The 14,451-nt window shown below is 44.7% G+C and overlaps 1 protein-coding gene across 1 annotated transcript in view; it reads right to left on the bottom strand.

The window, feature by feature from the left end:
- Dock1 (dedicator of cytokinesis 1) overlaps positions 1-14,451 on the bottom strand; it is a 508,411-nt gene that overhangs the window by 293,559 nt on the left and 200,401 nt on the right. Inside the window, exons 26-27 of the mRNA XM_051145486.1 lie at positions 2,957-3,084; positions 1,024-1,119 (exon numbers count right to left, since the gene is read on the bottom strand). Of these exons, the coding sequence (XP_051001443.1) occupies positions 1,024-1,119; positions 2,957-3,084 (224 nt within the window). The remainder of the gene's footprint in view (positions 1-1,023; positions 1,120-2,956; positions 3,085-14,451) is intronic.

Below are 14,451 nucleotides of genomic sequence, written 5' to 3'. Positions count from 1 at the left end.
GAGTGTCCAGTTCACACCCGTGATATCCCAAACTTAAAGGATATATATATATTCAAGGGAAATCTGAACACCTGGAAGTCAGACGAAACATGCACAGTTGGACAGAAACACACTCAGTCTACCTTCTAGACTGCTCCCTATATCATCCACATTATACCATCCGTTGTGAAGCCTACAGACATGGACACAGGGCCCAGGCTAAGACGGCTGTGCAATCCCAGCTTCCCCTTGTGTGTTCACTCCCTGGATGGGTAGAAACGGTCGGGGCCACATACCAACAAAGACTAATGTGCCTTTCCTGATTGTGGGGCCAAAAGGCTAAAAAAGCTTTTGTTTCTTCAGTTAAAGAAGCTTTTTTTCCTCCACCCCACCTCCCAGAGGCCATCCAGCAATGTGAGATAAATAAGGATGTGCACTTGATATAATAAAATGGCAACTAGGATACACACGTGGGTGTCACGCCTAAGTAACCAAATGTAGCCATTTGGGAGGATGGAGATGACAAATTCTGCACGCCAGTCACCATGACCTGGACGTATAATGAACACTGAAACTTGATAAAACGTTCTTGGAATAAAACGTTTCCACACGTAACAACCCATTGTGAGAGAAACAACTAGAACACATTTAGTGGACAATAGAAGTGGTAAGGTGGGTTACCTCAATTACTTTTTAAGGTACTTCATAAAATGTTATCAAAAATATGTCCAACATAAATACAAAGAAAGAAACTACCAGGAGAGCGAAGGCTTAGAAAAAAAATATGCATCTTTGAGAAAAAGTAGTAATAACAAAAAATCCAGTGCTGTGTCTGTCTCTGATACAACGGCTAGTGTCCTCTTCCCCTCTGACAGGTGCTTTGAGAATTATGGAAAGTAAGAACAGACTGTTTCTCAGTCGGATGCTACCTTTTAAGAAAGTAAGTTCATGTCCCAGCAGCAGCGAGGAGAGGAGACATGGGACAGGCGTTTGGGGAAAGTGGACGTCTCAGGAACACGTGAGAGTGTGTCTCTGGGCACTTACAATGAGCTCAGAATCCCGGCCCATGGAAATGACCGTCCGGTTCACTGTCCTGAGCAGTTTCTCCATGATGACCTGGACGTGCCTCTGCGTCGGCCCCTGGAGGGAAGAGACACCAATAAAAGTCAAGACCACAAACCATCAAGGCCCCACAAGCCCCAACGCTCGTCACCAAACTCAGCTGCTCTGTGGAGAGTCAATCAATTATAAGCCTTAACGAGATGAAAAATGGTCTTCGTCAAAGGCAAATGCCTTCCTGAAGAAAACTCGAGGCCTTTTATTAATTATAGCCCATTAATGATAATTTGTTACATAATCATAGTAAATTAATTTAAGCAAACCTTAAAACTAAAAGCAAATCCATTTAAACAATATAATGTTTATGATCCCTGGTGAGACGGCCAATTAGTCTTCCAGAGACTCTTGGCCATCTGTAAATGGAAGGCAGGCAGATAACAACACTGACTGCTCTGCCCTGCTCTGCGTGTCACATCCCGATAACTTAACTGCCTCTCGGAACAGGATGTTTTAGCACCAGTGCAGCAAATTATCTAAAATTTACAGTGCCATAGGGTTTTCCATTAGGGAGAATTTATTCCCTTGTTTAACGTGAAATGGGATTGTGGACTCTCTTCCACACCATGGCTTGAGTAGGCAGGCACCTGAGCATCTCGGCATAGTCACAGGCTCTTCCTTGAGGTTGCCTACAGCCCCTCTGGCCTAGTATGGGAAGACTGGGGCTGGGCCTGAGGAAGACATCCACGTCCTGGGTGAGGGCCATGCCCTTGATGAAGATGTCTCATCATACGTCAAGGGGATGCACCTCATCCTTTGAGCACCAGCCGCAGAGAATGGGCTAGTCAATCAACATCATCAACTCTATTAGGTACAGAAACACCTAGGGCATTGGGAAAGTACAGCTTTGGTTGTGGCTGTTTGCCCAGAGCTGAGAAGGTTAGACACGTTCTGAGGATGGGTGGCAGCAGCTCATGAGGTAGAGTCCTGAACTGAATAAAAGGGGGACAAGGAGACAGCCAAATGAACACAAACACGCCCTCCCCCCGTTTTGGCTGTTTCCTGATTTTCCCAGATGGAAGCAAGCAGCCTCCTGTAGCTAAACCTAGAACCTGGCCCAGCCCTCCCACTCCCCCCACCAGCAGAATGTTCTAGGTCCTCTGAATAGTCAGCCACAATTAACCTCCCCTCCTTTAAGCTGAATCTTGTCAGGTATTTAGGGACAGCAAAAAGTTAAGTGACTAATTCAGAGTGAACAACTTACTGCTGAAAGGAAGGCACAAACAACAAACAGGAGAGAATGCGTGCCTGCGTGTGTGTGTGTGCACTGGCATGTAAGGTGACCCTGGGCACACTGGAGCCCACCCCACAATCTTGCTCATGGGGTTCAGTCTCCACTTAGTGGTAACACACAGAGAGCTCTTTCTATCCCGATCCCAGCAGCACCTGGAGAATGAGTGACATCACCTAAGTGTACGCATGCGAACTGCGAACAAACCTACATGGCATGCTGGTGATGGGAGAGGGCATATTCATATACCTCCCTGAACCCGATTCAGACTAGAGAAAGAAGAAGACACTGGAATAAACACGGGATTTAGAAATATGAGACAGAGTTGCAAAGCTCAGAAAGCACTGTGGGGAGCAACCACCTGCCAAGCCTTTACCTGACCCCCAGGGTGAGAACTCTGGCCTCAGAAAACAAAAACTTATTTCAATTCAGAAGGGTGACTGCTGCAATGTAACAATCATGGCATACCCATAAATAAAGATAATTCAAAGGTAAAACTCTACAGAGAAAGAAAAAGGCTGAAGATGAAGGCCACTGCTTTTTCAACAAGGCAGGCCTATTTATAAGCATGTGTCCAAGGCTCAGGCAATAGCAGCTGAGGCTGCCCCTGGTCCCATCACCATGACTCACCACATCCTTCCGGTAGAGTACCTCCAGGATGTTGCTGAGCAGCTGGCAGCATGCCTCCAGGTCCTCCTGCCTCTCCAGGTGGTGCTTGAGCTGGTCTGTCATCATAGGGAGCAGGATCTCTCTGCAGTCTGCAGAGAACACAGGCTTGTCAGGCAGGAGGGGACAGCAGGGAAGCCCTCAGGTCTGCAAGAGAGCTGTGTGCCCTCTCAAGCGTCTGATTCACAAGGTGCGGGGTGGACACAGACACCCACAAGGACATGGACAGATGGCTTGAACACCAGGAAGCCATTCCTGTCTCTGGTAAGCATTCATAGATAGGCACTTGCATTCTTCTCTATGCCTCTGTAAACACATTTCATAAACATGTTTATCGTAGACACCTTTATGCACATTCCCCCTCCAGTTGCACATCTCCCAACGTTGCATGCCGCATGCAGTTGCACATGTGATGGGTTATCTACTGGTCTCACTTTCAATCCATCAATTTTACAACATTAATAAGAGTACTTCCTCCTCCAACAACAACAACAACAAAAACCTATTTTAGCTGCAGATTTCCAGTCTTTTCCTAGAACAAGCAGACAGGAGTCCCTTCCTTAAGGGAAAGGGCGCAGCTCTAAGAAGCAACAATGCTGTACAGCCAGCCTTTCTTCGCAGACAGCTCCCTGGAGTAGACTGAAGAGATGAGAGTGAGAAAATAGAAATCAGGGACAGAGAAACAAGACTGTAAACAGAAACTCGGGAGTTGAGGTCCAGGTCAAAGAAGGTTTGTGTTTTCATTTGTAGTTTAGTTAGGAACATAACAAGAATATTCAAAGCATAAGTAGAAGAGCAACATGGGCACAGATTAGTGATGAAATGAAGTTCCTAATTGTCTCTTCCAGTTTGGAAATCCAGCTGAATCCTGACAGCATCCACTTTCCAAAATGGCCTGCCTGCTTACAGCCCAGTGTTCTGACACCAGTGCAGCCATTTCTCCCTCCTTTAAGATGCAAAGCAGGTGAGCGCAGAGAGCTCGGCAACAGGAAATAGATGTAGCTGGTTTTCAGGACTGTACATTTTAGGATTTATGACATTAATGATACATAAACGCATGTTTTGCATTAATGTTCCCTAAGTTTTTTTTTTTTTTAATGGAAGGAAAAAGAAATCACATTCAGCAATGGAAGGGCTCCTCTACGCATTCAGAAACACACTCTGAACTCAAAAGCACCCGCTGAACTTTCCCAAGGACAACAGTTTAATCAGAGACTGGGGAAGTGGGCACAGGCCAGGAAGAATCAGAAATAACACAAGCCCTTCTGCCCCTTGGTCTGACAAGGAGGTAGATCAACCAGGGCGTTCTCAAATTCCACTCGCACCTTCTCCCTAGAGCGCATCTAGGAGGAATTCCATCTTCCAGAAGAGGTATAGAGTGGTCCATGTGTGCCTGATGAGGAATTCCATGTTCCAGAAGAAAATACGGCGTGGTGCGTGTGTGCATGATGATTAACCATCACTGTCAACTTGACAGGAGCTAGAAGCACCTCAACAACCCACTGCTAGATTGGCTGGGAGGGATTCTCCAGAGGTCCTTAACTGAGGATGGAGGCCTCTCTGATTATGGCTGGTGCTATCTCATGGGTCCAGGAGTGAACACGAATGAAAACAGTTAAAAAGCCAGCTGAGCCAGGATTCCCTGCCCTTTGCTTCCTGTTCCATTGAAATGTGATGTGGGGAGGAGTGACAGCTAGAGATGTTCCTGCCACCATGGCCACCCACCCACATAGTGGGCCAAAATAAACCCTTAATCTCTTAAATTGATGCTTATCAGATATTTGGTCATGGAGATTTAAAAACAAAACAAAACAAAGCAAAAACCTAAATAACCCAATGTGAACACGTGGCTTCACTTGTTGACACCAAATTTTAATTACCATTCCTTGTGCACACATAATGCATAAGACGCTAAGCACTGCTGGACATGACACTAGGAGCTGTCTAGGAATCCCACAGAAAGCCAGGGGCAGAGGTACAGCACATAGCAAGGGGGCTGTCAGAGCCAGCAAGTTGGCATCTTTGTGTCTGGGTTCCTAGTGTCAGGGAGACTTCATCCTAATTCCCCAGTCTCACCTATCTACTCCAATGACCCGGATGGAAAAACCAAAGTGTTTCACAGATAGGACCATCCCCTTTGAACTTGAGACATACGCCAACATGCCAAGGCATACAGCTACTCAATAGATGGCACAGCTGCGAGAACTACCCCAAAATAGACTATGGAACATGCAATGTTCCATGCAATGAACATGCAATGAAATGACCTCTGGAACATGCTATTAGCAATGACCCATTCCAGATGCCTTTCCTGTGGAGCTTCAAGGTCCACAAGCCATATCCACCCTCCTTTATTCTACATCTGTTGCATTCAGCCATATTTAGCTCCTAATGCAGAGCAACCCTCCGGACCAATATATCAGAACACATTGGACAACTGTGCCCAAGCTCCACCCTTCATGCCAGTCCCTTGCAGAGAGCTGCAGTTCAATACCTTCAGTTGAGCCCACTTTAACTCCCACTGGGGGAACACATGACCCCTATATGCCCAACTAAACATGGAACAAGCCCTGAGCTATGCCTGTCCATCTGGTTCCTATCCATGTGACTGCCACCATTCTGGAAGTCATGTGAATTCCCAAAGTAGCTCAGATGGAAAAAGCAGAGCTGCTAAGGCATTGGTTCTCAACCTGTGGGTCATGACACCTTTAAGGATCAAATGACCCTTTCACGGGGGTCATCTAAGACTGTTAGAAAGCTTTGCATTAAGATTCATAACAATTGCAAAATTAGTTACAAAGAAGCAATGAAAATAATTTTATAGTTGGGGGGGGGGTCACCACAACATAAGGAGCTGCATTAAAGGGTTGCAGCATTAGGAAGGTTGAAAGCATCTGTGCTATGGCCTAATGAGTAGAAAGCCTTGTGAGCTGGCCAACACAGGCTAGAGGAAGGATGTGTCTCTGAGTGGTTCACTCAGAGCTGGCCCCTTAGGCTCTGGAACCAGATGTCCTGGCCTAAGTCCAGTACTTATGGCCCCATTTATCCGTTGTGCTGGGAAAGCAGGAGTGGACTGACTACACTGTTCTCAGAGCTAATTGAGAGTGCTGGTTCCATTCGTCAGTGTTACCTCAGGGGGAAGGAGGAAAATCTACATGCTCAGCTCAGGCAAGGAGACACTACCCACCATGTCTGGTTCCCTCAACGGAGCACCCACCACTCGCCCAGCCTCCAGGCCTTAGCAGCATCACTTGTCTGTTTTCCTGACTGTCTTGGTGACAAGCAACTCCACTGACAGTTTGTCGTGTGTAAAGATATTTGAAGACGAGTTCGAAGACTCACGTCTGTAATCCCCAAAACTCAGGTGGCTAAGCCAAGAGGACAGTTGTGAGTTTAAGTCGGCCTGGGCTACTTAATGAGATTCACTCTAGCCTGGGTTGCATTGTGCTGAGAAAACAAGGCATAGAGTATCCAAAATCAGAACAGCTCCCTACACTGGGCTCCCTGAGGCGATAAAGAGTCGCTGGCTATCTTTTCTGGCAGATGAGTGCGGAGCTGTGCTGAAGAAATGGGTGTGAGACTACTGTAACGGTGAAAATAGAGGGAGGTGATGTTTGGGGAAGGATTTGGCACAAAGCATCCTCTGAGGAACCACTAGGAAAGGTCCCCAGGCCCAGCATCACCACAAAACCTCTCTGCATGCAGGCAGCTCTATATCTGAACACAGATGGACAGACCTACTGGACAGGCATGTCTGCCAGACATCTCTGAAGGCCAAAGGCCACACTGCCCAAACCAGGGATCTGAGGCAGGCCTCCAAGAACATAGTGTGGCTTGCAGCACTGTCCAGTCTTGTGTCAGCAGAAGCCCATTATACACCCTCAAAGGAAGAAACACAATGTCCCAGGCATCTTTTGGGGGGACCAGGCCCAGAGGCAAAGGAGCCATGTTCCACACTTCCAGGACCAAGTTCATGGACCATCAGAAAGACTGACTGCCTTACCTGTGCTGCTTCTCACGGGAAGGCAAACTCTGTGAGAGGGGAGTTTCCTGTTCTTCTTAACAGGAATAAACTGAGCACATAAACCAAGACCTGTGTGGTGTGTGTGTGTGTGTGTGTGTGTGTGTGTGTGTGTGTGTGTGTGCGCGCGCGCGCGCACACGCGCGCGTGCATGCATGTGTGACTTCATGCATGTGCCTCTGTGTGTGGGGGGGGTGCGTGCAAGAGTGTGCCTGTGTGTGTGTGTGTGTGTGTGTGTGTGTGTACGTGTGTGTCCTTTAGAGGGCTGTCAGTTAGCATGCACCTCCACTCACATTCATTTTACCCGTGAACCACAGCAATTCGCACCTGCTAAGTGGTGAGGAAGGCGCTGCTGTCCACGTCAGGCCAGTCCCATCCTTGGTAGACAGCTGAAGGACAAACAGGCCTCAACAAGAGCACTTCCACCTTCCTGGGGCTCCGGTTTTACCGGATGGATTCCAAGCTGGTCTGGATGATAGCAAACAGCTGAACAAGAGGGCACGCTTGTGTGTACAGACTTGCTTTACTTTACAAGTACGTGCAGAGTGCAAACTAAAGTGCATGCGGCTAAAACCAGACCTACTGTCCAGTACTGTCCCAGCCCTTAGTGAGTAGGAGCTGTTGAAATTATCATTTTTATTATTGTGTGTATGATTTGTATTATGCCAGGCAAGCCTCTTTAAATGAATATACACCAGGAAAATTAATGCCTTACAGTGGCCTTTGAATGAATCTACCCACACAGTAGCTACTTTGCTGCCTCCTCCCAAAGCACAGAATAAGTATTGGAAAAACTCGTCTGTATTTTTTTTTTTTTTTTTTGAGACAAGGCCTGTCAATATAGTCCAGGCTAGACTCCAATTCATAATCCTATGTCAGTTATCCAAATATTGAATTTATAAGCACATGCCAGACCACATTCATCAAAAGAACTCCATGTTTAATGGGCCTTTTCCTAGCCTGTATTTCAATCTATAGAAGTTAAACATTCTGAAATGTTAAATCATGCTAGGGCCCACAAAATATATGCCACATCAAGGATGGAGGTACACACCTGCAGGGGAGGACTCTACAGCACCTGGTAGCCGAGGACGAAGACTCTCCTGCCACACAATGGGCATTCCATCTGGGCATGTACAATATCCTTTTACACAGACAGAATATCATAGCCGGGAAGCCAATAAAAAAATAAATAAAAATTGCTTGAATCCATTCCCAGCACAATTTTTAAAAAGCTTATATCAAAGGAAAAGCAGATTTTATGTTTTAAATCAACTTCTGACACGTATCCTCTGGAAAACTCTGGAACGCCTGAACGAAAGACTGATGCACTCTGATTCATGCCAGGAGATTTTGAAAAAGGCTTTTCATCAGTTTATGCATACATGTAATGAAATCATAAAAAAATAATAAAAATAAAAAATAAAATAATATGTAGTGAAATAAAAGTCATAATACATACACACATAGACGATATTAAAATATTAGAGTTACGTTGGGAAGGAGAAGAGAGTTAGCAGGAAGGGAAAGGGGATGAGGAAGGCAACGGCAAGATGAATGTTAGTCAAAATGTATGACGTACTTCAAAAATATATCACCGCAAAATTCATCACCTTGTACAACAAACTTAATTTTAATAAATTAAAAATAAAAAACAAGAATTGCTTGCATAGCATGTATGAGGCCATATTTCAATCAGGGCACAGAAAATGAAACAAATGAAAACAAAAACCATAGAAAACAAAAAGTAGGGCTGGGACGCAGCCAGATTGGTAGAACTCCTATCCCTGAGGTCAATCTCCAGCACCAAATAAAATAAGGCATGGTGGCTCATGCTTGCCATCCCAGCATCTATAGAGGGAGGGTGGAAGGTTAGAAGGTCAAGGTCACTCTCTGCTCCATATTGGATTCTTGACCAGCCCGGGCTATGTGAGCTACTATCTCCAAAAGGTAGAGTAGGGCCTGCCAGCGGTGAAGAAAGGAGGTTAGGGCATCGCTCCTGCTCATAGCACTTGGAAGGAAGGAAGAGCCAGAGAGTTACTCCACTCTGTGAATAAACTAAAGGGAAAAAACAACCCTGAATTATACACTTTGAATAGTATGCAAATGTATCTGAATAAAAATTAATTAAATTAAAAAGATGGTAATAGCAATGATGAAGTCCACCAGGCCCCTCTGTAGATCTTGGGCACATTACCTTAATGCTCCGGGCATGCCATTTTCAAATCTACAAGATGACACTGCAGTTGGACATAGTCCCCGTTTGGCCCAAGAACTAATGATACTATGCCCATACTGAGCAGACAGTGAGCATGACAGACAGCAGCTCTTATGAGTGACAGAAATGACGCAATACAATGCCTCCTTAATAAAAGATGCCCTAGGACCAGCACACCTCACAGATGCATGACCCAGTATGGCCGTCACTGGACTTGAAGCTGAACTGGTGCATCCAAAGAATAGAATTTATTATTGCATTTAATTTGCTTCTTTGAGAATCTCGTGTGTGTAGGCAATAAAATATACCCTACCCTCATCCCTTCCTTCTCCCCCCCATTTCACTCCCAACTACTCTCCTTCATAACTTCTTATCTTTCTTTTTATGAGGAGACTGATCACCAAAGGCTCCTAATTTTGAATGCACGATCCTCACAAAGTAGAACTCTTGGGAAGAATTAGGAAGTTTGGCCTTCTTGAAGTAGGTGTCGCCCTGAGGGATGAGCAGGGAGGTCTTAAAAAGCCATACCACTCCAGTGTTCTCCCGCTCTCCTTTCCTCTCCTTCCTTCTCCACCCCCCTGTGGCCCCCCATCCCCCACCCCCACTCCCACCTGCAGATCAGGATATGAGCTCTCAGCTCCTCCCGACTTGCTGCCATGCTTCCTGCCATGATAATCACAGACCAAGCCTCTGAAACTGTATACAAACCCCCAATTAAATGCTTTACTTTATAAGAGCAACAACAGAACAATGACTGAGACACTAAGTCCAGTTCGCATTGCCCGTATATAAATAGGTGTGGGGGAATCACTGGACCAAAGGAAGCCTGGCAGTGACCACACCCTCAAAGACTGACTCTCTTGCTCCAGCAGCTAACAATTTCAACAGATGCTCAGTAAAAAGTGGGGCTTGGATAGTATCTCCCTTATCACTACTAGAACTTTGGCTCTTGACACTATATCACCAACCTTCCGGGTAACATGGTGCAATAGTGGCAACACTGTTATGGAATAACTAACTGCTTTCTGATTTGGTTTGAGGACAGCTAGCAGGAAGAAATTTCATGCCTAGCACTATAATTCTGGTCAAAAGCCCTTGGCTGGGGAGGTAACAGGCCCTAAGGCAGAATTACTATTCTTTTGGTAAATGGTCATCTTGTCAAACTGCCTTCTAAATGTGTATGTTTACAACCATAGAGCTGGATTTAATTTTAATAAATGAATTCAAAGTTCAAATGTTTAAAAGTGGTGTTTAATCTAGTTACTGCAAACAACTGTTAAGAAGAGCAAATTGCATTATAGATTGAAAACTAAAGATCCAGGGTCTCAGATAGAGTAAGAATGTAGCATTTAAATTGTGCTATAAGTCACAACACAATGAACTCAGACTCAGAGTGGATAAAAGAATACAAAGCACGGCATTAGTGAGTTTTAGATAGGATGCACACTGCAATGACATTTTCGGGAAAATATGTGGCTCACTTACATTTGCCGAGGAATAGAGAATTAAAAAGGACATCCAAGGCTCGTGGTGTACTTCCGTAGGAAGCACAGGCTACGTGTATGAGAAAGCAGCTGAGGGGGTTTTCATGCAGTTCTTCACTTTAATAAATGCAGGCTCCTCTGATTCAAGGCTAGAGCTGTGTCTGACTACTCACACCACAGGAGAGCCCAGGACTTCTTTGTACCTGTGAGCACCCACTAGAGATATAACAGTGAGAACCACAGCTGCCCTATTTTTTTTTGGGGGGGGGGACATTTACAGAGACCAAGGGAGGCCACTCAATGCAGAACCCTGGCAAGGGGAAGGCATTGCTGTGGACCCACACTGCATGCAAATTGTCATGAGGATGACAGCATCACCTTCCACGCTCTCACCTCTCTAGGTTCTGCAATGATCACAGACTTCAATCATTCAACATCTGCTCATCTGCAGCTGTGAGGGCCAAAGCCAGGATGATTAATGTTCTGGTAATGGGCACAGAGTAAAAAATATTAATCTTTATAAAAAGGTATTCAACAGGCATCATCGGCTTATAAATGTCCAGGCAGAATATCCGTCTATAACCCCATTACAGCTCTACATTAAAATAAGACACAAAAATGAGAATGAATTTGTCCATTTAAAGCATTCATTTTTATGAACACTGAGTAATGTGCTTCTTAATTTTTAGTTCGGTCACATTAAACAAATGATCCATAAAGTGCATTTAATAACCTTGTGTGTGTTGCATAGAACTGAAAGCCAGAATAACACTTTTAATGAGAATTAAACAGTAAGAGCCATGTTAATGGGGAATGTTTGCTATTCATCTTTTATAGACAATCATCTTGTTTCCCTACCACTTAGGAACCCTGTGCCCCAATTTCAATATGCTCAAGTGATTTTCTCCATCTACGTGAGTCTTTAAGCAGCAGTAGCTCGAAGACTGTATCTGTGCTAGATGGGGTCACAGAAGCCATTTTACTCATCTCCAGACAGCCCAGATGTGGGGACTCAGAACCTGGTGACAGACACAGTCAGCAACTGTACTGCTGAGCAAAAAGCTGAACTGACATTAGCTACCACACTCCCAAACCAAAGAACTTAGTGATAAAAGACCCATGCCTGTGCATATATATGTGGGCATATATAAATGTTAAGTTCTAAGCCGTCTCCCTAAGAATCATTTTTAAGTAAGGAGTTAGGAAACTTGGAGTGCTAAGTTTGCTGATCTATGAGACTGAGCCTACAGAGATATCTACCCCAGCATTTCCACTCCTGACAGCTGGGCAGCACCTTTTAAAGTATTCTGGTCAGAACAGTGCCACTTGCCTGTGTGCTAAAAGGATCAGAAATGTAGCAATCTGTGATGCAGCCTTGAGGTACCTAATGCGTAGAATTTTAATTGAAAGGATGACAGAGCAAGTCAGAGGCTTTGGAAATTGGAAAGATGAGCAGAGCCATGGAGACTGTCAAGCAATGGGGGAGCAAAACTCGGTGGGCAACGGCAGTTGCCATCCAAGCTGATAACCAGAGTCCAATCCCCAAGGCCCACAAGGCTGAAAGAGAGAACTGACCCTCACACGTAGTCCTCTAGACCCACCTTTCCACGCACACTGTGGCAGGCCGTGAGTGTACACACATACAATGATCAGTAAACGTAAAACATACATTTAAAAACCTGGTCAAATGTATGTCTCTTGTGCATGCGCACGAGAGCTTGCACAGAAGCGGTCGTGTTTAAGAAGAGCACTGGGGAGCAGACCTGCTCCCCCTTTGAGATGGGAGAGGTACAACGGAACAGTTGAAGTTCTAGAAGATGCTGTAAGGTAGGACATCTCCAATGAGAAGGCTACAAAATGAGCCCCATGTAAATATACACATACCCACACAAAAAAAAGAAAGAAAGAAAAAGAAAAGAAAAGAAAAAAGAGAAAGAAAGAAAGAACAGATTGATAGAATGGCAGAAAAGATTAAGTTGAAAATCTGGTCACGCGAGCAGTCAACATCTAAGTGAAGAGAAGGAAGTCAAAGGGGAGGCCTGCAGACTGGACAAGGGATTCGACAATTCTACTCCCCATGTGGAGAGAATTCCAGCACATAGGAGAGAAGAAAACAGACATAAGACCCATGGTCGAGAGAAAGTGGAGAGGGTGCATGCTGCTAGCTGATCTAGTAGGTGGCCATAGACACAGCACTTAGAGTGGTTCTGGGCATATGCCGCTCTTGGTGCCTCTAGCAATCAGGGCGGAGTGTTAAAACCATGTGGAATGAAGGCAGTCCATCATGCAAGAAAGTCTGTGTCCTTGGAGGAAGATTTATCTAACGGCTGTTGCAGGGTAGAGTCATGACACAAAATTGTGGCAGGTGCAAATTTGGGCTTTCTATTGTCCGGTACATCATTTTGTACAGCAATAACTGAACTTCCAGGGCCTAGAAAGAACTAAGGGTTGTAGGACTGAGGAATTAGTTTTCCAGGTACCTAGGGATATCATGATTAGGTGTTGAGACAAATGGGGACAGCCACTTATTAGATTGCTCTTTCTACATCAACATGAAACAACAGAGGCAGGAGCCTGCCCAGAGTTGGGCTCAAAATAGAGTCAGAAAAGGCTAATATTTAGAAGAATAACACCATAATAATCTGTTGATCTGGCAATCTGTTAGCAACCTACAACCCCCCTACTGCCACCTCCACAGAAAGAAAAAAGAACTATTAAAACCCCAAGGACATGTGAGAACAACACTATATGATTTATTTACATGTAATTTACAGATGTGGTCATTTATCCATTTATTTGAATTTTTTTTTCCTTGCCTCACATAGTGTTGAAGTAAATTCAGCTTTCAGAGAGAATTACTCATGCAGTGGGCGGGAAACAATTTAAGGAGTGTGTGGATGATGGAGCTGAAACAAGCCAGAGCCCTAATCAGCACCATGGTGGTGGACAGCTCCCCGCCTGGCCTTTCCTTACAGACAAGGATTCTTATTTAACTCTGATGCCCTCATTTGTAAACTGAGTTAATTCGTCTTTTCCAATTCTACATTTTTATGTTGATGACCCTGAAGGCTCTCAGAGGAATCAAACCAAAAATCCTGAGCCCTTGGTGGGTGATCGATAAATTATGGGGTATTTCAAACGGGTAGAATTAAGAGAGAAACTCCCTGTTCAATAAGCTATTCTTAAAACTGTGTACTGCTGTAACAAGTGGCCTCTGGACAAACACATATAACGAACTACAGAGAGAAAGAGAGGCCTACAGATTGAGGGATGGAAAAGGTACTGGATAGCAGATCAAGATTAAAAGTTTCCTTGAGGCAATGGGCGGGTGGGGGGGGCAGAGGGGGGGACACGGAAGAGAAAGTGATGTTTGTATTCCAGCATTATTTAAAAGAGTTTGTCTTCAGGGTTCGCAGCTGGCAACATTCATTAGCAGTCATCAGCACAGCTATCTAATTAAAGTGTTCCAGAATGCCATAGGAGTGGGACATTAACTGACTGTGGCAAAATTAGCCCCAACCCCGATTTTTCCTCTGTGTACAACATCTATCAAGCTAACAAAACTACTTGAGAATAGCTCGGGGTTTAAGATCTGGCTTTTTAATAGTAGAAAAACTCAAGAAATACTTTTTTTCCTTTGATTTGTTGGTGGACCAAAGCATTAAAATAACATATTTTATTATGGTTCTGAATTAACCTGTTTCTTGTGTGCATGGCCTAAAAGAGCAGAAACTGA

Source organism: Acomys russatus, chromosome 5 (assembly GCF_903995435.1).
Source record: "Acomys russatus chromosome 5, mAcoRus1.1, whole genome shotgun sequence".
In the NCBI taxonomy this organism is placed as follows: Eukaryota; Metazoa; Chordata; class Mammalia; order Rodentia; family Muridae; genus Acomys; species Acomys russatus.
This window is presented reverse-complemented; position numbering and strand designations above follow the sequence as displayed.